Genomic DNA, 25,798 nt, shown 5'->3' with positions numbered 1-25,798 from the left:
AAATACAATGGCAAATGAGGACTTCCATTTTCAATGTAAATTTTAACAGCATTTCCAATTGTTTACAGAAATTGGTTTTTTTTTTCCCATCCAATGTCAATGTGATTTGACATGACGTGGGAAGTATAAACAGATGACATTCAGAGTAGAGAAATGAAGGGCACTGGTACCAGTGTTTACATGCGACAGTTCCTTGTAAGTATTTATGGAAAAATAATTGTTGAACACACATTTTATGCAATTATTTTTCACTGAGTGCTATAAAGATACAATATACATGACTGGATTATTGACCTCAATGATCATGAAGGTGGGGATGTATGCTCATCAGTCCACCGTCAAACTGAGCGTGTACCAAAAAGAGCCCTCATCCAGCCCTTGTGATGTTGCCAGTGTATCAGATATCTAGATTAAGACACTGGTTCCAATGGTATAAAGGACCTGTGTTGCATTCAAGTAAAGGATTCTTCTCGTTGTGGAAAACTAGCTTACTATAGAATTCAGATTTACTCAGGCATCTTCCAAAAAACACTAGCTCTATTAGATGTTCTGTGGGGGGTAAAAATGAAATATTTCACAGACAAATGAGTTTGCAAAATGTTGCAGACTGTATTCTTTCTCAGAGTTACAATAGACAGTCCCATGTTAAGTATTCTGAGAAGTCTTACTAGAAAAATAACCATTTTACTTTCTTAAATCTAGTGTTTCTCTACTTCTGTTGATACTCAACCATTTCTTTTTCCTTTATGCATGTAACAGCTATCAACCAAAATGTCACTCAACCATGGCAGACATTTTAGGAGATGTAAAATAATTACTCCATTAAAAAATATGCATATATATATGTGTGTGAGTGTATGTGTTTTTGTCTATATGAATTATATTACATATATACTTTTACAAAGTGATGAATTTATAAATATCACTCCTTCACACATATTTAAGGAAGGAGGGGGCAATAGAAACCTCTATGCTCAGGCGTTTTCCTTTATAAAAATATTAGTATTTTAATATACTCATGAAGATATTAAAGGAAAAATTTAAATTCTGAGATGACAATGAGCTACAAAAGGTAAAAATAAACGCCAACATTCTTCATGTGATCGACTTACCCTTGGAACCAATTTCTGTGGATGAACTTGAGTCATTAGCATGCCTTACTGAAATAAAAAAAAAATCAAAGAAAAAACTCACAAACATAATGGTAGATGCTGATATCAATAATGAATGAAAAGTCATAGTTTTCTCTTAGAAAGATTACAAAATGAGATACAACCATGCTTCACTAGAACATCATCTTTGGGGATATATTGGAAAAAAAATATTATAATGAGTTTAATTTTAAACCACCACAGCTGAATCCAGGTCGAGTGGACACAAATTACAGCTCTGTTGAAGAGAATTGGGGCTGCCAAAAGGTATGCTATAGTGAAGGCCTGGCATAGTGTATCTACACAGAAGATGGAAAAAACCATGAACCAAATCAGACAATGGAATGGTAATGCCAACTTGCGACTCTACCAGAGCCAAATATTCAGTCAGTGACCTGTCAGGGATTATTTTTTGGTTCTTTCTCCCACTAATGACTTTTTCCCATTTGGGAACCCAGACTGGCATCTGCAGAATCAAGTAGGGAAGAGAAGCAACCCACATGACTTTGCCAATTTGGGAAGGACAACAAAGCTTGATGTGATAAAAATTATAATACTCATTCTTTTTATTTTTGACTCTTGTTTTCTCTCACATTTGCAGCCTGCTGGTTACTCAAGATCACAATGCATCAAAGCCTGAGACTTGCTTCAGAAACCCTGGAATATTGCTGTGTATTTCACCCACTGCAAAGGACCAGATCCTGCAGATGTCAAATGAAATATACTTGTACTGTGAATTGAGATTTGATTTTCTGGCTCTGAGAGACAGAGCTACTGTAGGTCTGCAGCTGCAGATGTCTCTTTCATCTGGATGAAGTCTCTAGAGTTGAGCTAAACAATGGCGGAAAATATCAACCCAGCTTTAACTGGCTTCAGCCAGAATGAAATTACAGGCACATTTGTATTCAGCATTCACGATGGAACGATAAATTATTTGGACTTACAACTGTTAACTGTTAGTTTCATTGGCATTTTCTGCACAATAGTCCTCAATCTCGGGAATGCGGCAAAGCAACAGTAATCATTCCGGCTGTCTTTTTCTTCCACATTTGCAAAGTACAGATCTCCCTTTTGGCTCATGTATACTCTTTCATCTTGTTCAATGTGTTCTAATTCTGGAAAGAAACATCTCGTCATTAATAGGGGCAACTGTCCTTTATTGTGCCTCATCCCCCTTCTTCATTTTCCTTTCTTTCCTATTATTTCATTTTGTTTTCTTTTCATGCTTGTTCTTCCTATTCCTTGTAAGTCTCGTCTTACAAAAAGAACAATGAGTGAGAAGTAAAAAGCAAACAAACAAACAAAAAACAACCCTCTGGGAGCATGCTTTCGACCATTAACCAAAGAAGCCCCTTGGTGGACAACCAGTCTGTAGATTCCACCTCTCTTTTCCATCTAAGCCTCTACTTCTGTACTGGCTTATCTGAAAACTGGTTCAATTGGTCCAATCACACAGATCTCCCCAAAAGTTGTGTCTGAGAGAGATATTAATCTGTCTTTCCTGGATGCAGTCTGGAATGTTCCAGGGTGACTGGAGTCTGGAATGTTTGGCTGCAGCCAAGAATAGTTTCTCTCACTTTCTTCTGAGGACTATATAAATATTGTCATTTTTCTCTCGGGACCACAATGAGAAAACATTTAGGGCACATTGTGAAGGCACATGCCAGAAGGACTTTACAAGAAGCTGTAATTTCAACTCGAGTATTAATACAATTTTTTTTTGGCAAATTAAACACAAAGGTTAAGACTAATTTCTCTGTGGGTCACCGTCTATAGTGGTAGAACATTATTAAAATAGAAATCTAACACTAGCAACACAGACCCAAGCATCCTCAACTTTAACATGGATAATATTCCAAAGGTAAGTAAGTTGTTTGGAATATAGAAAGTATTTTCTTCATAGACATACTTTACCATATCAATAGCTTCTACTCTCTCAGATATGATAAAACCAAGAGAAATATTTAGGGGCTTTCTAGTGTTTTCACATATATCCTTAAAAGAATAGTTAAAACTTGGAACACACTATATAGATGGACATAATTTTTTGAAAATCTATTTCATTCCATAATGATAATGTTTTTTCCTTTTTTTCCCCCATGTTGATAATCTTAGATTATTTTTTAATCTTTGTTTCCCTATGTTATTTGACATGATACATGAAATTAAAATCCTATGGATGGTACAGAATGTTACTTACCAATATTCATCCAATAAATGTGTAGAGGTGGAAGGCCTCTGGGAGGGTTGCATGGGAGGACGATTGGATCTCCCTCCTCCACTTCAAGAGGGTCAATTTTTTCTTTTGGGAATTTTGGTACATCTTGTAAAAAAAAAAAATCATTTAAGACATTATGTTAAAATTAACTTTTAATGTTATAAGAAATATATTAAAACCTTCTTTTTAAAAAATAGAGTATTTTTAACAAACTCAATGCCCCAAATATTGGTTCTCCTATCTCCCCTGCAGAAGAAAATACTGTTAAGAATCTGGGGTGCAACCTTATATAACTTTAAAAATGCTCCTACATTTCACAAGTGTAGACAACAAATATTTTTGCTACGTGACATCAACTGGCAACAATATGCTTGTGCATATTTCTCTGCACAGAGATACAAGTTGTGAGTCACAGGATTCACTGAGTTTAAATTCTGATAGATATCGTACTTTTTTTCTTCAAACACTGTGATTTATTTTCTAGGCAGGTACATATTCTCTGTCTCTGGCTTTATGGTGAAGCCCTTGAATGTGATGGGCAAATATGCTATTCAAAGTATAACCAAACTAAATTAAAAATTCAAAGACCACGTGGGAAAAATGGTACAAATAACAATGAAAAGACAAACATGACCACTTTAAGTTGCTAAGAGAACCTTCCACTTTGGAATCACTCCCAGAAAATGAAATTTCAAATGAAATGGAACTGATGTAGGAAAGGAGACTTCGCAATAATTTAACATATTGTTTCTTTCCCATGCTGGAGGCACTTTCCTAAAAGAGCAACACAATTACAATGGGAATAAAAGTCACAACTATGCAGAATTGGAAATCCAGCATGAATGTGTGATTATTTTTATGAAATTATTTATAAGGTAGTTTTAAGAATACTCAAAATGTATTCTGCTTGAACACTATATTGATACCTTTAGGTTTTATGAGGGGCTTTGAATGATAGAATTACTCAGGCTGTTATGGAAGATAAGGACCTTAAGGTATTTATAACATTGTTGGCTTGATGGAATTTATCAGGGGGTATTCCATCTCTGTATTTCATTCTTAAATGGTGGTTCACAAAAGATTATCATTATTCTTGGAAGTCTAAAGATATACTCATTTATTATAAAATTCTTCTTGAGAAGCTTTGTGCATTTCCTACGTATTTGTTCTCTTGCCCTCAACCCTGACCCCAACTCCTGAGTGGTTGAAGGAATTTGCTGACCTTTCTCTTATCAGTGCACCAGCTAGTTACAATGAATTGCTTTTTGTCTAATAAATTCAAGGACCCTTCAAGGCATAGCACTTCAGGGGCAGTGGGCTATATACAGTGCCTTTGCCAATTTGGAAGGCAAGCTTCAATCATGTGACAATCCTCGACTCCCTCTTGGTCAACCCATTGTAGCAGATTTCTCTTGGCAAGGCTGGAAACATGTTTGAAATGGCAACTATCTTGGAATCCTTTTTTTGCTTTGGTAGCATGAAATTTCCACCAAAAGACAGGAAAGCATGTTTGGGACATTCACAATGGTAAGATCTTGTAAATAAAATATCAGTGCCACCTATTTGGTAATGCCTTAGCTTTGACCGAAAGCAAATGCTATACAAATCATTTTGTAGAAAGTATACTTTATGCAAGTAATGTGTAGAAACTTACAAAACTATTATATGCCCAAAGCTCCAAATTCACATCACTTGTTTAGCGTAACTTGCTATAACTGAAGCCCTGTGTTCTTTGGTATTGAAATTAACAGTGCTATCAGATAGCTATTGAATCTGTTTATACTCAGATACAAGGGGCAATAGAGGAAGAGAAACATAGACAATGGAAAGAGCCTGTAATCCTGTTTCATAACAAGCAAACTCTACAATGCTTTACAGGAATACACAGTTCCCTGGGTGACATCTATTGTAAAGTAGCTAATTAATAAGATATATAAAGCTTTAATTGGAGAGCTCCCCTTAGGAGTATTCAGAAAATTCCAATGATTCAAACTGCCAATGAAGCACTAGCATCCATGCATTAATTAAATCTAGATTATAAAATTCTAATTCCAAAGATGTAAATATGTAATTCAACTGGCTTCCAAGACATCAATAATAAAAACAAAGAAAATAAAATTTATAAGTCTATCAAACACTTTATCACATACCATAAATCTTCACAACAGTTTTTGACCAAAGATGAAATTAATATAGGAAACAAGGGGAGAATATTTACATATTTAATCATTTAAGGTCTGAGAATAGATAATATAAAAGACATTAATTTGTCAGTATTTTTTTTTATGGTCTTCTTCTTCGACTCTGAAACTATTTAGTAAGTATGAGTCCATGCTAGAAAGTGAACATTTTAATGGCCACCGATAAATGTGGAATTTAATTACTGTAACTCAACAGCAGGCATGAATTTTATCTTAATTCAAATAAAGAAATGACTCCATTTAAAAATAACTCCAACCAATGACTTTGGTTAATTGTATTTCTCTGGTGATAAACATTAGCATTGTTGAGTTTGGACAGATGCGATACTTTTAAAAGTGAATTGTAAACAATCATTTTTCTTTTGTGTAAAGCAACTACATTGCTTTAGCTTGCCAACATATTTTAAAATGAGTTCTCCATCAACAGCAAAAACACAATCACTTAATTATGTTTCACTAACACTGGACTTGACCATGGAATGGCCTTTCTATAAAGGAATCAGAATCTACTTGTACATCAGCATCTACCTATGCAGAAGTTTAAGAATGTTTGAAAATCCCATAATAACCAAGTCTACATGAAGTCAATTTCCTTTATATATAATGTCCCTACCAGTCTATCTGCATCAGGAAATCAAGCAGTTGATAGCACCCATCTTTGTTTACTGTTCTCCAATAGGCTCGCACAGTTATTATTCAGTGTTGCAGACAAATTTCTAGTAACAACTCCAATGGTACAGTTTCCTAAAAACCCAGCCAGAATCTAGCATGAAGAACTCTTCTAGAAACTAGATAGGTGGACAGCAGTCTTCTTACTGGAACTATCAATATAAAGCAAACCAGCAAGTACAAAATTTCTAGGACCTCTACAAGTTCAGATGGTGACGATGAGTTTTGAAACTCATCACTTCAATTCTTTCAACCTAAGATACTGAAAAAGTAACATCTTTGTACTTGAAATGCAGATGACTTCTAAAAAATATATTTTGTATTTATAGTATATTATGTATAAACTGGGTTCTGGCCCAGGCACTCAAACTAACTAGCCATGTAGCTTCAGACCAGTATTTTTACCCTTCTGTGCCCCCACTTATTTTTCTCTGGGATCCTAGAGTCCTTTGAAATCGCCTCTCTACTAGACTAGAAGTTTCTTAAGGGCAAGGATATTATAAAATTTAAGTTGTACAGTCTCACCATGCCAACATGCTTAATAATAAAAATAATGAGATAGCATCAGGATAATTTAACTTAATACAAATTGTGCTAACTAAACCACTTAAATGAAAAAGGTACAGGCGACTTAACCACTATGAAGTTATGTAACTAGAGATAATCTTTCTCTTATACTCAAGAAATCACATCAAGTCTTCTTACACTCCTATCTCTCCACGAGTCTGACACTTGACTGCCAAGGTATTTCCAACAAAAAAGTATAACTTATTTCAGCTCATCTAGAGGACGTGTTACCTGAATGATCAAAGTGTAGGCAGCACTGTACGGCACCGGGGTTATACACATAAACTAGAGCCAGCTGCTTGGGGCTGATTCCTGGCTTCCTCACTTACTATGTGATCTGACCTGTTACTTAATGTGCTTCCGTTTCCTCACTCAACCTGCAATGACACCTCATTTATTGATTTGTGTCAACGTTTAAATAAACCATTTTATATAAATCAATTAAATAGCATGGGGCACTTGAAAATCACTCAATATATGCTGGCTATTATTCAAGTATTTTCACTTCGTACGGTACACCCTGCCATACTGTATGAAATGAGATGGGCAAAGGGACATAGAACTTTCTTCTGTTGCGCCTTCTGATTTTCTCTATAGCCTACATTGTAACAACTTCTGTAATTTTATGCAAATATTTGCAATTAGCTTTTACAGAGGAGGTAGGGAGGGGGCCAGAGGGAAGAAACAGTATGTATTTCATGTAGAACCTATGGTTTAAAGATACTCCTCCCCATTACTGGGCAAACCTTCCTATGGCCATAGAACTTTATCTATCTTGACTTACCTCTCTATTTACAGGACTGGACGGTGAGCTTTTTGAGTTTCTTACATTTCCATTGAATGTGTTTGGCGAATTGCTTACAGTCTGACATCATTATCATGAATGCATGCCACTGAGCTCACATGCTGTATCAACCCTAAGTCTAGTTTCCATCTGTAGAGAAATTTAATTGATTCCCATTTCCTATAGAGTACCCCATTAATCCATTTAGGACTACAGAGAAATAACACTGCCTTTCAGTCTATGAGCTCGTAATGAATTCACACTAAGGAAGGACACCCAAACCAGCCCATTTCATTCTAGTCATTCACACAATCTGATAGATGAGAGGAAAATCCTTGATCTTAATTAAAACCTGTAAAACTCAAAGTTGAACTCTCAACTTAACAAATTGATCTTCTTTAGTTGGTTTGCATACATCAGTAAAAGAAATTAGCATATGCTACCAGACCCTGCTTTTGCTACCCTACCCCTCCCAAATCTGAGCAGTAAATAGCCAAAGTATGTCTTAAGGGAATTGTCCTGAGGAATCTGAGGAAGCTATACAAATGTAGAACCCAGCAGACCAGAAATTCTAATTGGTTTCCATTAAAACAGTATATAGTGGATTGCATCTTTAAGCCTGCCATTTCCTAGATTATTTTAATAGTGTGTGGAAATTGCTTTAGTACTCTTATTCATTCTTTTATTCTTCAGCCTATGAAACAATAAATCAGAAACTGATAATATGCATTCAAGCAGCATCTGGAAGCATGCAAAGGAAGAACAGCATAGCATGACATCTTTACCATTTTTAAGTATCCCAGTTAGTACACATGACAACCAAAAGACTCCCAAATAGTATATAACTAAATGCTTCAAAAACTCCAGAGAATTTACATGTGGATTTCCTAACAGCACTATTTGTAATAGCCAAAATTTGGAAACAATCCAAATGGATATCAACTGGTGAAGGGATAAACAAATAGTGGTACATCCATACAATGTAATGTTATTTAGCCATAAGAAGGAGCAAACTACTAATATATGCTAAAATGTGAATAAATCACAAAACACGCTAGGTGGAAGGAACTAGATGGAAAAAATCATGTATGGTATGATTCCATTTATATGAAATGTTCAGAAAAAAAATTACTGAGGCAGAAAGCAGATTAGTGACTGCCTAGAGCTAGGGGTAGGAAGAGAGAGTATCTACAAATGGGCATAAGGAATCTTTGGGGAATGATGAAAATGTTCTAGTACTAGATTATGATGATGATTGTACTAAAATTTTATTTTAAAAACTCACTGATTTTACATTCAAAACTGATAAAATTTGTGGTATATAAATGATGCCTCAAAAAGTTGTTTTAAAAAATCAGAAAGTGGGAGCACCTGGGTGGCTCAGTTGGTTAAGCATCTGCTTTCGGCTTGGGTCATGATTTCAGGGTCCTGGGATTAGGCCCCACATCCGGCTCCCTGCTCAGCGGGGAGTTTGCTTCTCCCTCTCCCTCTGCTGCTCCCCATGCTTGTGCTCTCTTGCTCACACACACACTCTCTCTCTCTCAAATAAATAAATAAAATCTTTGAAAAAAATCAGAAAGGGGGTGCCTGGGTGGCTCAGTTGGTTAGGCATCTGTCTTTGGCTCAGGTCATGATCTCAGGGTCCTGGTATCAAGCCCCCCTTGGGCTCCCTGCTCAGCGGGGAGTCTGCTTCTCCCTCTCCCTCTGCCCTTCCCCTCCTCTGTCTCTCTCTTTCTCAAATAAATAAATACAATCTTTAAAAAAATAAAAATAAATTTTAAAAAATCAGAAAGAAGAATCACTAGAGGCTGAGACAGAGGAGGGATGCTAACTGGAAAAGGCTGATCTGTGCTCTGAATGACAGGCAGTACTGAACAGCCCAAATGGAATCATTTATATCATTTTAACTGCGCTGGTGGTTGTCAAAATGAAGGCTAGAAAGAACCTTACCTTCTCCCCAAACTCACTCACCACATTCATAGGATAGAAATTTCTTGAGGACAGTCTTTGTTTTGTTCACTGCTATCTCTCAAATTCCTAGAAAAGTGACTGGCACATGAGGGGAGCTTAATAAAGATTTGTTGAATAATTCACTGACTAACTCTCCAAGCCATATTGTGGAAAATCCATTTAGTTAAATGATTTTTTCCATGTTTGAAAACAGTGCGTTGTGTTTGGTTGGTTGGTTTTTCTTTTACTCTTTCATTCCCTAGCAAACTCAACTGCAGTGTTACTGAAAGCAGAAAACTTAACATTGGGTATAAAGGTTTCTGTTTGTAGAAAGTAATAACGGGATTTTCAGTTATTTTCCTCATGTGAAAACTTAGGTAGCTAAAGCCTTTAAGGTTAGTCTAATGAAAACTTTAAGAAATCAGATGAAACTCTAAAATTTGAATCACAACGTTTCTATCGATATAGTTATAGAATTGATTCTCTACAGCTTAAGAAAAGAATCAATTGATAAAGGTTGCAGGAAGCTTTAAATGGTCTCTGATTTATAAACCCCTAGGAATTGGGGTAGCGGTCCTATTCAACATAGAAATGATTGTAGAACGCTGTTAGACGATGAAGTAATTTCAGGAGAGACTGGAAATGATGCATAAGAAACCTAATTTATTTTGCTCTTTTCAACAGCAGCAGAAAAACAGGGTAATTACCCACTACATGGCTCACATGCGACTCTCATCTCTTCATTGCAATGCTAGCAGATTCAGGCCAGAATTATCCTCACATTGTTCACCCCTTCACTTGGTCTGCTTAGATAATGAGAGAAAATATTTTTTAAAACCCTTTAATTGCTGAATCTTATACTAACATGTACCATTTGCTTCTCTGCAATAGATCTAGCTACTGCCTTTTCCTTTGTGTCTCCATGGCAACCATCAGAGTTCAGGTTAGGGATCACGCTAATGCCTTGCCTCCTACAACAGATTTTTAATACCTCTCTCTTGCACACGTATCTTATTTCAGTTATTTCAGGTAATTAGATAGGTAGATTATATGGTTATAGTTAGACTACAATATGTAGTTTTATAATATAAACTATAATATGACTACAGTTATATACCTAGAGACAATGTATCTGTCTAGTTTTATGACCACGACCACAAATATCATTGTAATACTTTCTGATCCAGAATTCATGAACATCTCCTATTGAATGTCACTTCAAACCTAAACTCCTGAGGCCAGTTTTCAAGTTTACCGTCAGTACTTTGTCCATTACTATGCTATCATATCTTACTTAATAACCCAGTACATCTAATTCAGACAAATAAGCATGCTATTGATTAACTATGCATATACAAAAATGCCATTTATATAGAAAAAAAATGAAACAAAGAAATACAACACTCTTTTATCCACCACCCATCATACAAAAAATACCTTTACCTTCCTGTCTGCTGCAGAATCCATCCCCTCCCCCATTCCCTTTGAGGTATCTATTATCCTGAGTCTTTTTTTCATCATTCTCTTGCTTTTCATTACAATTTTACCACATACAACCATACCCCTAAACAATATTTTATCTTTACATATTTTGAATTTATATTAATAAAATCATATTGTATGTATTCTTCCAAGATTTGCTTTTATTGTGCAACATATTCCTAAGATTCATCAATTTTCACTGCTGAGTAGTATTTTTTGTATGACTATACCACAATAGATTTATTCATTCTTATCATCAGTAGACTCATGTTTTTTCCAATGTATTTTTAATTCAAGCAATGGTACCACAAATAGGCCCAATGGACATGGATGACATTCACATGTGTGACGAAGGAAATGGAATAGCGAGATTACAGGTGAGAGCATCTTCAATTAAGGAGTCAATGACAAGTATTTTCCACAGACCAGGTAGAAAAGTATACCTGCAACAGTGGTAGATACATATTATAGTAGCTGCCTGTTCCCACCTAAAATTGTTACTCTCAGACTTCGTAATATTTCCCAATTCTGTGGGAACAAATGCTTTTATTATTTGGGTTATGGTTAATCTATTTCTGATTACTAACGACGTTGAGCACATTCTCATTGGCCATTCCAGTCTGAGGTACAAGTCTATGTCTTTTGCCACTTCACTTCTTTTTCCTTATAAAATTATTTTTTATAATTTTCTTTTAAAATTATTTATAAATACATAACATTATTTTTAGTTATAGTCATTGGCAATGATTTTTTTTCCCCGGGTTGTGGCTTATCATTTCACTTTCTTCCTGAGGTCTTCTGATTTTAAAAAGGGGTTCTAAAAATCAAATGTAGTCAAATAATCCTTAGTGATTTCCTTAATGGAACTTCAATGCGTCTTATTTAAGAAAACTTCCCTACCCTAAAATCATAAATACACTCTCCGAATCATTTTTTTAATTTTTAAAAATATTTTTTTCCCTTTCGAAGTTTAGGCTTTAATCTACCTGGAATGGATTTTTTATATAACGTGAGGTAAGACTCCAAATAAATGTATCTCTACATGGACAATCAGTCGTTCCACCCCATTAAGTTAGGAGGGAAGGAAGGAGGGGAGGAAGGAAGGAAGGAAGGAAGGAAGGAAGGAAGGAAGGAAGGAAGGTAGGTGAGGGAGGGAGGGAGGGAAGGAAGGAATCCACGCTAGTGTTTTCATAGTGCTTTCACATGTACAAGGGTTTGTTTCTGGGTTCTCTATGCTGTTCCATCTATCTAATCCCATTCACAGCCATACTGGCTTAATCACTAAAGTTTTACATTGAGCCTTGTTATCAAATAAGGCCAAGTCCTTTTGACTTGTTCTTATTCTTCAAGAGTTTCTACCAAATTCTGCCCTTTGCTCCTCAAATATATTGTGAATCACCTGGTCACATTCCACAAACATGTCAAAACCAAACTAGAGATTTGGATTTCAATTATTCTATATATCAAGTCATGGAGAGTTGACATTTTAGCTTTACTGAGTCTTCAAATCCATGAAAAAGGTATATTTTTTCTATGTATCTAGATCTTTTAAAAATATTTTTCAATAATTGTGCATACTTTTCAACTATAAAGGTTTCACACCCCCTTGTTGGATTTATTTTTTTTTTAGATATTTTATTTATTTATTTGAGAGAGAGAGAGAGCAAGAGAGAGAGCATGAGCAGGGGGGTAGGGGCAGAGGGAGAAGCAGACTCCCTGCTTATCAGGGAAGCCCGATGCCAATGCGGGGCTCCATCTCAGGACTCTGAGATCATGACCTGAGCCGAAGGCAGACACTTAACGACTGAGCCACCCAGGCACCCCTGCTTGTTGGATTTATGTTCTGCTTCTGTATTATTTTATCCCTTCAATCTCTTTTGAGTTTATTATGTTACCTTAAATTAGCTCATGCATTTTCATCTTAAAATTATGCTACCTAAAAAGCTTAGATTATTAATTTCCATATCTTCTTATTTTCTAATGTATGTTTTCTAAGATGAAAAAATCCCTCTAAATAATGCTTTAGCTAAAGCATGCTTTGTTATGTAGAATTTCTACTACTGTCACTTCAAACTATGTTCTATTTTCTTTTGCCATTTCCTATTTGACCTATGAGTTACTTAGACTTCCATTTATTAATTTTCAAAGATATAAGACTTCTCTAATTTTGTTTTTATTATTGATTTCTAACTTAATTGCATTTTGGTCATATTTACTTCATAGCTAATATGTCATCAAATTTTGAAAAAAATGCATTCTGCAGTTTTAGGTACAATGTTCTCTATGTGTTCATTAGATGGACCTTATATTTGGGTTCTTTAAATCTTCCACAGGCTTACTGATGTTTTCTCTGCTTGAGCTACCGAAAAATAAAATACATATGTTAATATCTCTCATTATTATGATAGATGTGCCCATTTCCAATTGTAATCTATGTTTGTTTCATATATTTTAACATTATATATGCCTAGTGAATTAATCTTCAGGAAGCCTTTTAAAAATAAATTCTGTTTTGACTGATAATTCAGCCATTCCTACTTTGTTTTGAATAGCATTTATCTGGAACATTTTTTCTATTTTTTAGTTTCAGCAATTCTGTACCCTTATGACTTAGATGTGTTATGCAGTAAACAATTTTTATCTTTCTTAAAAACAACAACAACAACAAAAAACTTGAAGCATTTAATCTATTTACTTTCATCTTCAATTAATCATATATTTGGATTTATTTGCGTAGTTTTTTCTTTTTCACATATTTCTTACCTTTTTCTTTTTCTCCCTCAAACATAGGCTCTTAATCATTCATATTTTACTCTATACTTTTAATGTAATTGCTTTATAAATCTTAAGATCCATACTTTACTTGTAAGACTCTAAATCTGATTTATCTTCTCTCCTCTAGAATTATACAAGGACTTTAGAATAATTTAAATCCAGTCGCCTGTCCCAATTTTTAGGATAAGGCACACATGTTTTTCAGTATTTGTTTTTCTGAGGTTTGTATACATTCTCACCCGCCCCCTCTGCCCCCAGGATAAAGTGTCCACATCCTGGAAGGTCTATGACTCTGAAACTCTTCAGTATCTACAAGTCTGCAAGAAGAAATTGCCAAATGGAAGCTGTCGAAAGTTTTCTACATAAGAATTTACTTTGCAAAGATTTCAGTTAGAACCATATAATGTTGGATACCTTAAGATTAGGGAAAACAAGAGACCAAAAGTGGAAGCTGGTCACCAGTGATCCCATGCTGCACAGGCAAAAATATGGTAATGAGGAAGTCACTTAATCTTCATCATAGTTATTGATAAGTATCACCCTTAACAGTAAAGGAGTTTACAGTTTTCCATGATTATTATTTATGGAAAACATTAATATATACTGATTGCTCGTTCTCCTCCCCTAATGGGCACTCATATTACTGAAGTTAAGTAGGGCTATGGGATCTGCCATAGCCCTAACAAACTACGAGAAGTTGCCTGCACAATTTCTTGTTGGAAGTAATTTTTCATGCTCTCTGCCCCAGACTCTTTGACCAAAGTGGCATTAAGTTTTCACATGGTACAGCCACAGGATGATGCCATCTCTATCAGCCTGGACCTCCAAGAGGCTTCATGGAGAACAAATGCCCTGAAGAGCTACAAGGCCCACAGCCAACTGCATAATCAGGGAATAAACACAGGGGCCTGGAGAGTACTTGTTACTGCAGTATCATTAAGCCACATCCAACCAATGTATTTAACTTAATTTTCATCCTATGAGGCAAAGCAGACACTATTTTTTCCCCCATGTTAGATATAAGAATACTGAAACACAGCAAATTTATATTGCTTTCAAAGATCATCCACTTTTGGGGCCCCCGGGTGGCTCAGTTCAGTGTCCAACTCTTGGTTTTGGCTCAGGTCATAATCTCAGTGTCATGAGATGGAACCCCAAGTTGGGCTCCACACTCAGTGTGGAGTCTGCTTGAGATTCTCTCCCTCTGCCCCTCTCCCCACTCGTTCTTGCTCCCTCTCTCTCTCTAAAACAAATAAATAAATCTTAAAAAAAAAAAAAAAGATCATCCACTTTTAAGTATCAAGACCTAGAGGATAGTTTCACTTATAAATGAAATATAGGTTTCATTGGGGGGTGGGAGTATGGGGTAACTGGGTGATGGGCATTAAGGAGGGCACGTGATGTAATGAGCCCTGGGTATTATATAAGACTGATGAATTACTGAACTCTACCTCTGAAACTAATAATACACTATATGTTAATCAATTGGATTTAAATTAACAAAAGGAAAAAAGAAATACAGGGCATATATAAGCTGGTAATTAAATTAAGAATGTGTCATTATTTTACTCAACACTAAAACATTTGTAAAGTGAAATCTCCATTGTAACACTTACTTGGAACTATAAATTCTATTTCTTCTGACATAGCAACTCCCAGTTTATTAGAAGCAAAGCAGCGGTATTTCCCTTGAAAGTGAGATATGTGCCCCTCATTTGGGATCTTAAAGGTTCCTGAGTTGTTGGATACAATGATCCGAGAGTCAGAGAGATCAAAAGGCTTGTCATCCTTAGTCCACATAAATCTGTAAGATAAAACTAGAGTGAACAATCCTGAAAAGTCAAAACATACTTCCTAATTTTAAAGTGGTAATAAACAAATGCACAGATATGACAAAAGGAAAACATTTTATGGTAAAAAAAATATTTTTAATGGACTATATAACAGAATACAAATAAAGTCTCAGAAGAGTCTGAGAAATCTTATAAGTTGCTATAGACTGAATGTTTATGTCTCCCCCAAATTCATATGTTGAAGCCTAATCCCTAATGTAGAAGTGTCTGGAGGTAGAGGATTGGGGAGGTGATCAGGTCATGAGGGTGGAGTTCTCATGAATAGGATTTGCATCCTTATGAAGGAGGCCCCAGAGAGCATTTTTGCTCTCTTCTGCCATGTGAAGTTACAGCAAGAAAACAGCTGTCTATGAACCAGAAAGCAGGTCCTCATCAGACACCAAATCAGTGAAGGCCTTGATCTTGGTCTGCCTAGCCTCCAGAACCATGTGACAAATGTACATTTGTTGTTTACAGCACCCAGTCTGTGGCATTTTTATTATAGCACGCTGAAGTAAGACCAAGCCATAAAAAAACTCTAACAACTGAGAAAACAGAAATTCAAGATAGGTTTTGTTCTGTTCTTTTTAAAGTTATTTTTTAATTTTTTCAATTAGAAAGGTATTTTACTAATACTTGAAGACTACTAAATCTAAAAACATATAAAATGGCATCACGTGTGTGTGTGAAGCGCTCACTCAAAATTTAAAAAAACAAACAAACAAGTACTATTGAATGTGGTCACATTTCCTATCTAGATTTTTAGACATATTAGTAACATATTTGAGACCACAAAAAATATAAAATTTTGCAAACTAAGTTTTTCCAATTATTACAATGCTACTAAAGCCAGTTTCTATGACAACTTTATCTTCTGTCATATGATTACTATTTAAGTTACTTAATGATTTGCATTTTTCCCCTTTTACAAACAAATTGTGGTAAACAACCTTAACATAATTTATTTTTTGGCACTTATCCAAATATTTCATTAGACCAATCTCTTCAAAGTAAGAATGATAGACCAATAACAAGAAAATTTTTATAGAAACTGTTGATAAATGTTGCAGAATTGTATTCCAGAAAAAAATATACATAGTTAAATTCCCACCCCAGTGTGTAGTTTCTGTGGATGAGGCTATAAAAAGCCTTTTAAAAAAATCTTATCAATCTCATAATGAATTCCCAATTTGATTTTATTCAGTATTTCATATATGAATTATCCATGCAAATTGTGGAATGTTTCAGGACACCATTTTCTTACACTAAACTAACTTTATTCTTTCACCAGGAATAACAAACCTTCATGGGACACATATTTTTGTTAGGAGCAGGCCTGCCTTCTCCCCCAACCCCAGTTCTTTTACATCTTCTCTCTCTGTTTTATGTTTTATTGGCTTTACTTACAAAGAACACAAAGAATCTATTCTTTTAAATTCCACTATGTTGAATGGGATCACTTCACCTATACAGAATTAAACATTTCCACTTGGAAATGTGTTACGTCTTTTCATTCATTCAAATCTTCTTTCCTGATCCTAGGTAGAATTTTATAGACACTGCCCCCAATTTAAATCCCACATAGTTCTTGTTACGTAGTATTTGATATTGTTTTTGTTGATGTTATTACCACTAACGGTTAAGACTGCTGGATTTTTTTCCTTTTGCTATTGTGATGGGATATTTTTTCCTTCTTGTTTCCCAATTATTTTCTAACTGCCTTGTATGGACATCAATTAAGCTTTTTAAAATTTATTTTTAATTTTTAAATCATTTTATAATTGACCACTTCAGTGTAACCCTTTGTATTTATAAAAGCTTGTTTTTGTCCAGCAAATAGATAGAATAACAAATTATATAATAATAACAATAATAATATTAATCATATTGTCTCATATGTATAGATTTTATTTTTTTGCATAATTATATTAGACATGGCTCTAGGAAAATAAGTAATAATGATACCAAACATTCTATTTTTATTTCTGAATTTATTGTAAATGCTAGTAGTATTTCATAATTAAATTCATACTGGTTATAGACATAATAGATAAATTTGATCATTAATCATCTCTGGTGATTGTAGGGTTTTATCTTTTGATACAATAATTCAGTTCATTACTATTAATATATATCATAATACTGATTGATCCATATTGATCCAGCCACAATGACTGACTAAATTCTTCATCATATAATTCTATCCATATTTACATATACTAATTGAATATATTCCATTTGGTAAAATATAGATAATAATGATAATTTAACATGTCAATGATTAAGAATGATTTTTAAAACATCAACTTTTCAGGCAATAATAATGTTAGTCACAATACAATTTCAAATAATTAATTTTCCTTAAATATGTATCTTTAGTAGATATAAATGAATTAAGCAAATCAGTACAAGTATGTAGCTTTGTTGCCCATCTTCAAATCACCTACATTAAAATCTAGAATTCTCTCTACAATTTTTCCTTCCTCATTCCCAACACACACACACATTTCTTTCTCCCTTCCAAAGTATAGGAGGTATTTTGAAAAAACTTCATCACTGATTATGGTCACCTACAGTAACAATTATTTAATTAAGAAGACACTAGATAACAATATACCATGCAGATAGCATTCAGGATGACTAAATATTTCTATGATAACTTAAAAAATATCAAGTAACAACCTACTCGCTGAATAAGATATGTGTCACTTTAAAAAAAAGATATGTGTTACATTTAAAGACATGCAATAATAATTATATATAGAATGTCATTTATCAATATATTAACTTTCAGCTTAACAAATGCTACCTTTAGAATAAAGGATCTTCTGGGCTTTGACTACCTTGTTCACTTGTAAGGAATTACTGAATATTTCCATGGTGCCAAAACCTATGCTAAGTATTTAACATAAGGCAATTTATTTATGGTAAAAATAATTTCAACTTCCAGGAGAACATATGTAAAATAACCAAACTTTATTTTCATAAAAATAGCTATTATTCTTTTGGCAACTCTTATCTTTAATCATATATAGATTTATAGTCCAACAACCTTATAATGGTCAGAGTACAAAGAAATTAAAAAAAAAAAAGATTATATACATATAAACAATTACTTCATTTGCGAGAATACTCACGTTGGTTCTGGATTTCCTTTAGCTTCACATTCAATTTGAAAATATTCATCAAAGGGAAAGGCAACTTGCACTTTTGACTGTTTTATGATTGTTGGAACCTGTTGAACTAAATATCAAAATATGTATTTAAAGAACGTGGTCCTCAAATACTAGGTCAGGTGAATTTAGCTATAACAGAAACACTTGAAACATGCTTTCTATATTGATAAGTAAGAGAACTATAAAAAAAAGTGAAAATTACAGAACAAATCTGACTTCCTCTTTGAAAAATATATTTTATTAATTGTTTTAGGTTTGCCCTTAGGTCATTTTTTTTTTTTTTTTAATTCCAGTGTAGTCAACACAGTATGATATTAGTTTCAGGTGTACAATACAGTGATTCAACAATTGTATGCATTACTCAGTGTTCATCGTGATAAGTATACTCTTAATCCCCTTCATCTATCTTACCCATCCCCTCACCCACTGCCCATCTGGTAACCATCCGTTTGTTCTCTATGGTTAAGAGTCTGTTTTTTGGTCTGTTTCTTTTTTCCTTGTTTGTTTGTTTTCCTTCTTAAATTCCACATATGAGTGAAATCATATGGCATTTGTTTTTCTCTGACTGACTTCTTTCACTTAGCCTATATCCTCTAGATTCATCCATGTCACTGCAAATGGCAAGGTTTCATTCTTTTTTTGGCTGAATAATATTCCGTTGTATATATATACCTCTTCTTCATTCACCTATCAATGGACACTTGGGGGGCTTCCATAATCTGGCTACTTAAATAATGCTGCAATAAACACAGGGGTGCATATATCTTTGCAAATTAGTGTTTTTGTATTCTTTGGGTAAATACCCAATAGTGGAGTTGCTGGATGATATGGTAATTCTATTTTTAACTTTTTTGAGGTATCTCCATACTGTTTTCCACAGCAGCTGCACAAGGTTGCATTCCCACCAACAGTGTATGAGCGTTCTTTTTTCTCCACATCAAACACTTGTTGTTTCTTGTATTTTGGAGTTTAGCCATTCTGACAGGTATGAGGTGATATCTCATTGTGGTTTTAATTTGCTGATGATTAATGATGTTGAGCATCTTTTCATGTGTCTGTTGGCCATCTGTAAGTCTTTGGAGAAATGTCTGTTCATGTCTTCTGCCCATTTTTAATTGGAGTATGAAAAATGTACTTAATTTTAAAGAATATACTTCACTGATAACATTTCATTTCATGTTACCAAAGGTGTTCATTTTATTTAAACCTAGAATAAAGGAACCACTTAGAGCAGAATAAAAATTGCCATATCATTACAACTTTAAAATCTCTATTTTTAAATTATTGACATTTAGTCTGTTGATGTGTGTATATAAATTTTTATTTAGTTCAGTCATTTTTAACAGTTTTTTTAAATTTATAGTTTTCTAAGACATTATAATTAATTTACCAATTTTACATTATTTACTCCCATTGTTTTGTGAACACTTCTTGGATAATTTTCTTCTTATTGGACATTTGATTTTTTTCATTTTTGTCTTTCCAGGTAACATGTACTTCCATAGCCATATAAATTTTTCAAGCATGTAAGTTTTTCCTTTATTGAATTAGTGACTTATGATAAATTTCCAGGTATAGACACAAATAGTATTTACTCTGGATAAATGATGATATCATTTCACCAGAGGATATTTACTATAAACAACATATGAATATAGCAGTTTCCAACATCCTTGCCACAAATGAACACCGACATTTAAAAATGATAAAAAATATTTTGCTAATTATTACAAAGGAAATTATAATATCCTCATTCTATTTTTTTTCTATTTTTATTTCTACTTATTGCTTTTATTAATAAACGTCTTTCCCTAAACTTGTTTATTATTTGTCATTCCCCATTTATAAATTATCCTTTCACTATTGTTGGGGGCTTGGGGTTAGTTTTCTTCCCCTTAGAATTTAACACTAACAATCAGCAATAAAAATAAATAATGGTATTTTTAAATGTATTCTACATATTCAAATATCTCCTCATCTTGTGATAAACTTTTTTAGTGTCTCTCAAGTTAAATAACGTTCAAGACAAACTTAAAAAGTAGGTGGATGACTTTGTCTCTCACTAAGTGAAGCAGCTGGATGGCATTAGAGAATTGTGTTTATAAAATAAGTGTACTAATTCTGAAGATACAAACATGGGTTAGGTTTTGAAATGGGACACAGATAATAGGTAAAGATCTACTGTCAGTGAGCACTCAACAGTTTTCAAATTGATACATTACCACTTTATTATCATTCTTACAACCTCTAGTAAGGAAAGGGACAGCACTGAATTCATAAGGAAGTGTAAGCGATTCAGCAGCAGGAACCTGATTTCAGCAAATATGTTTTGAGAAAAGCAATTCGCAGAAAGGCACTGATCTGATTTAGGTAAGTAATATTCTGCAGTGGAGTTACAAATAGGGCCCTAAATCCAGTTACAAACCCAGGCCCTGAACCACTCTATTTTCTCATTTGTAAGGTTAGGAATTCAGGATAAATAAATTGTTCTTAGACTTTTTGGTCTCGGGATCTCTTTACATTCTTAAAAATTATAGGAAGTCCCAAGGGGCTTTTGTTCATTTGGTTTATATCTAACAATATTTTACCATATTAGAAATTAAAGCTGAGAAATCTTTTAAAAATTTATTTATTAATCCATCTTAAATAATCTTGTATGTTAAAATAAATACCTATTTTATCAAGAAAATGAAATACAAAGAGAACAGTGGCATTGTTTTCACATTATCACAAATCCCTTTAATATCTTCATAGAAAGCAGCTGGATTCTCACATCTACTTCTACATTCAATCTGTCACAAAAGTTGTTCTGCTTAAATATATGAAGAAAATCCAGCTCTACATAGATACGTACTTGAAAAAGGGTGAGGTATTTTATCATCCTCTCTGATGATTGTGAACATTCTTCTTAAATAGTACACCAAAACTCAACAAGTGGAGTTTCTTAAACATTTTACTACAATATGGAATCTGAAATCATATCAATGAACTTTTCATATTCTATTATAATAACATGTTTTACCCATGAGTTTTTTTTTTTTTTAAGATTTTATTTTTTTAAGTAATCTTTATGCCCAATGTGGGGTTCAAACTCACAACCCTGAGATCAAGAGTTGCTTGCTCCACCAACTGAGCCAGCTAGGTGCCCCATCCATGGCTTCTTTTTAACCATGTAGAATTTTGTAACATTATGCAATAACCATTCAGAAAAAAAAAAATACTGTTTCATGGACCCTGAGAGATCCATGGGTCACATTTTAAGCATTGATGGCCAGCCTAGAATAAAAACTCAAAGCTATTTCCAATTCTAAAATTTTTTTTTGATTTAATGAATCTGTCAATTGAGTTTTACTAGTTTAGGTACATGAGCCCAAGTTCAGTCTTTATCCATTGGCTATTCATAAACATTTTAACAACATGCAAAAAACATTCATACCTTCATGGACATTTACCTTGTTTCTGATTGCTACTGCTTCTAAGTAGAACAAGTCTTGAGCTTATTGTAAATTCACATTATTTAAATTTTATTACAGTTATAAAAGGTGAGGGATGATGCACAATAGCAACAGTCCCTAAGATATCAGCTAATAACTTGTGAACAACTTGTTTATTAGAACATTATTCTTCCTTAAATTTGCTAAGGTTGTAAAGTCTCAGCAATAACTAATTACTCAGGGAATGAAACTAATAACCTTTGAGTGTTTATAAGAATATATATTCTACATTATAAATCCTTTCCTCCATCATTAGGCCAAATACAGAGACACCAGGCTCGTTGACATTCAAATTGGATACCTGCCTTAGTTGCATTTGCTAGTGAGTGCTCTAGAGTACTGAAATAAATGGATAATATTCAGTTATTCTGAAAACATGTCATTAATATTTTATAACAATTGTTGTCTAAGGACATTTACAGAATGAAAATGCGTAAGTAATTGAGATAACCAGAATAAAAAATGTGTGCTATGGATTAATATAAACTTTCAAATTCTTTACCACTGATGAACTAAATGAGAAAAGAGGAAAAGAAAATGTATATTCCAAGAGAATATGGTCAGGAATCTGAACAGGAATCCCATTGCCTCTTTGTTTCTACTGGGGAAAAGATGTAAGATTATTAACCTCTTTCCCACAAGGATCACCAAGAACTTTGCTCTTAATCTGGCGCTGCACACTCAAACCAAAAGAATGTACTAAAGATGAATAATTTCCAGTTCTTGACCTGAATATCTACAATTAGGCTGATATATTTTGTGTGTAGGCTAAGAGATTTCAGCTTGATTTAAAGAGAACTTTAAATCTGTACCTCTACAGGACAGGTAGTTGGAATTCCTTAAGAAGAAAGAATATTCAAAGAGAGACTCCACCATCTGTCAAGGACAATGGAGAAGGAACTCTCACTTAGGGGTGAATTAAAAGGGCAGGGCTGCCCAAAGTGTATGATGTGAAACTCCTATGTGAAGTAACTTAAGGTGGCCATCAGAAAAATGGTTCAAAAACACATTATATAGGGGTGCGTGGGTGGCTCAGTCATTAAGCGTCTGCCTTCGGCTCAGGTCATGATCCCAGGGTGCTGGGATCGAGCCCTGCATCGGGCTCCCTGCTCGGCGGGAAGCCTGCTTCTCCCTCTCCCACTCCCCCTGCTTGTGTTCCCTCTCTAGCTGTGTCTCCCTCTGTCAAATAAATAAATAAAATCTTCAAAAAAAAAAAAAAAAGAAACACATTATATAGTCAGAGACTAACTTCCTTTTCTATTCACATTCAGATTGAGTACTTCAGAAGAAAAGTTTCAGTTCAGAGTTAGCAAGTCTCTTAATGTTTATTCAACTTGCTGAGCTCAAGTCTAATTGTCTAGAGCTTAGATTTTGTGCAAAGGTAACTTCCAAGGCTAAGATTCAAATAAACAAGCATTGCCTCTTGCATTATAAATCTCCAAATTACATATGGAAAAGACAGGAAGAGGGGCAACTGGGTGGCTCAGTTGTTAAGCATCTGCCTTTGGCTCAGGTCATGATCCCGGGGTCCTGGGATGGAGCCCAGCTGGGCTCCCTGCTCAGCAGGGAGCCTGCTTCTCCCTCTACCTCCCTGCTCCTCCCCCTGCTTGTGCTCTCTGTCAAATAAATAAATAAAATTTCTAAAAAAAAAAAAAAAAAGAGAAGGGATAATACAGGAAGCATATGGATAAAAATATCTAAATAACCTCTCAAGGGTCTTTTATATCCCCTGTCCTTATAACACAAGGCAAATTCCCCAGATCTCTGTTACATAGCTGATACAGTATTACATAAAGTGTTTGTAAATGTATTATTTTTTGTGTGTTATTTCTTATGTATGTCAAGATATATATTTCCATAAAACCAATGACTAACCTGTGGATATGAATTCACAGCATAGAATGCTCTAGATTTTCAGAGTCGATATCATCTTATATTTTTAGTTGTATAATAATGGCTTTTTAATATTTTCTTAATTCATTGTTTTCATTCTTAAATATACAATCATTTTGAAAAAAAAGGTACAAAATGGGGCGCCTGGGTGGCTCAGTTGGTTGGGCGACTGCCTTCGGCTTAGGTCATGGTCCCGGAGTCCTGGGATCGAGTCCCGCATCGGGCTCCCGGCTCGGCGGGGAGCCTGCTTCTCCCTCTGACCCTCTCCCCTCTCATGCTGTTTCTCTCTCTCTCTCAAATAAATAAATAAATAAATAATCTTAAAAAAAAAAAAGGTACAAAATGTATTCCTTTCCTTTTTATCATAATTGGTTGAATACCATTAATTTCTGAATCACAACACTCCCTCAAATAAACTAATGAAGTATATAAAAGTAACAACCATTGGTAATATTGAAGAATATCTTATATGGCAAAACACCTGATCTATAGGTCATATTTCTTGTTATGTGCCAAGTTTTATAAGAAGGCAAAAAGCCTGAGCTGCAAAATAATTAGAGCAAGCAGCCAAATCCAAGACATCCAATTTTTTAAAAAGGGAATGATGCATTCTGATGACAGACTGCTGGAAAATAAACAGAAATATGGTAGAATTTCCTCAACCTACAAGTATTCTACTTAAAAATGAAAATGCAAATACGAAATTCCATGAAGTAGGTATTGAATGCTGTCATTTTACCTGAAAGTGGTATTTCCATGGCTGTAGAGAATTTTAACAGGAAACAAATTAGAGATACAATTAATCCTCTTCCACCTAACAGCATCTCCATTGCTCTTCAGGATGGAGGCAACTCAGGAAGAATGAAAATCGTAATGCGTCCTTTTACTTTTGGTTTAAAGCTGAAAAGAATGTAGTTCACCTGGGAATTCAAAAAAACAAACAAAATGACATATATTTTAAGTTCATATACTCTGAAATGACAACATAATTTTTTAAAAGATATTATTTATTTGAGAGAGAGAGAGCATGAGCAGAGGTGGTGGAGGGGAGTGGGGGGAGAGTAGCAGAAGCAGACTACCCACTAAGCAGAGAGGAGGACCAGGGCTCCATCCCAGGACCCTGAGATCATGACCTGAGCTGAAGGCAGACACTTAACCTACCGAGACACCCAGGAACCCCTGACAACAAAATTTAAATAAATGTTTCCATTGCAATAATTTTCCACTTGATGAAACACTTTACTAGTAACTCTACATAAATATAATTAATCTTTCTATATGTTTTATCAAAGACAGTTGATATATACTATAGTGCAAATGATGACCCATTCCAATGAATTATATTTTTTGGCCAGATGAGTTTTTACTTCAAGGCACTCTAGTACACTCTATCAGATGTGGGTGTCAGTGCTATAAGAATAACTTCATTTAACCCATTTTGTTCAAAATGTGGCTCTTTTTCAAATAATTCTTTGTATCAGGCATCTAACCCCACTTGAGTCATTTATGAAGCATCACAAATCTAACCACTGATTTTCCTGGCAAAATAACTTTTCATGTTCAAAGTTATGACACTAATAGAAAGTGAACAGCAAGATAGAGGAGT

The 25,798-nt window shown here is 34.4% G+C and overlaps 1 protein-coding gene across 13 annotated transcripts in view; it reads right to left on the bottom strand.

Moving 5' to 3' along the window:
* The window catches only part of CHL1 (cell adhesion molecule L1 like), a 207,054-nt gene that overhangs the window by 60,802 nt on the left and 120,454 nt on the right, over positions 1-25,798 (bottom strand). For 12 of the 13 annotated variants that reach the window (XM_032411794.1, XM_032411789.1, XM_032411792.1 and 9 more), the window contains 6 exons: positions 24,932-25,112; positions 18,767-18,872; positions 15,414-15,601; positions 3,352-3,474; positions 2,096-2,266; positions 1,113-1,160 (listed from right to left, as the gene is read on the bottom strand). In XM_032411794.1, the coding sequence (XP_032267685.1) occupies positions 1,113-1,160; positions 2,096-2,266; positions 3,352-3,474; positions 15,414-15,601; positions 18,767-18,872; positions 24,932-25,022 (727 nt within the window). In that variant the 5' untranslated portion in view covers positions 25,023-25,112. The remainder of the gene's footprint in view (positions 1-1,112; positions 1,161-2,095; positions 2,267-3,351; positions 3,475-15,413; positions 15,602-18,766; positions 18,873-24,931; positions 25,113-25,798) is intronic. The other variant, XM_032411796.1, reaches the window with a different exon arrangement.

This window comes from Phoca vitulina, unplaced genomic scaffold (genome assembly GCF_004348235.1).
Source record: "Phoca vitulina isolate PV1807 unplaced genomic scaffold, GSC_HSeal_1.0 scaffold13, whole genome shotgun sequence".
NCBI classification, from domain to species: Eukaryota; Metazoa; Chordata; class Mammalia; order Carnivora; family Phocidae; genus Phoca; species Phoca vitulina.
This window is presented reverse-complemented; position numbering and strand designations above follow the sequence as displayed.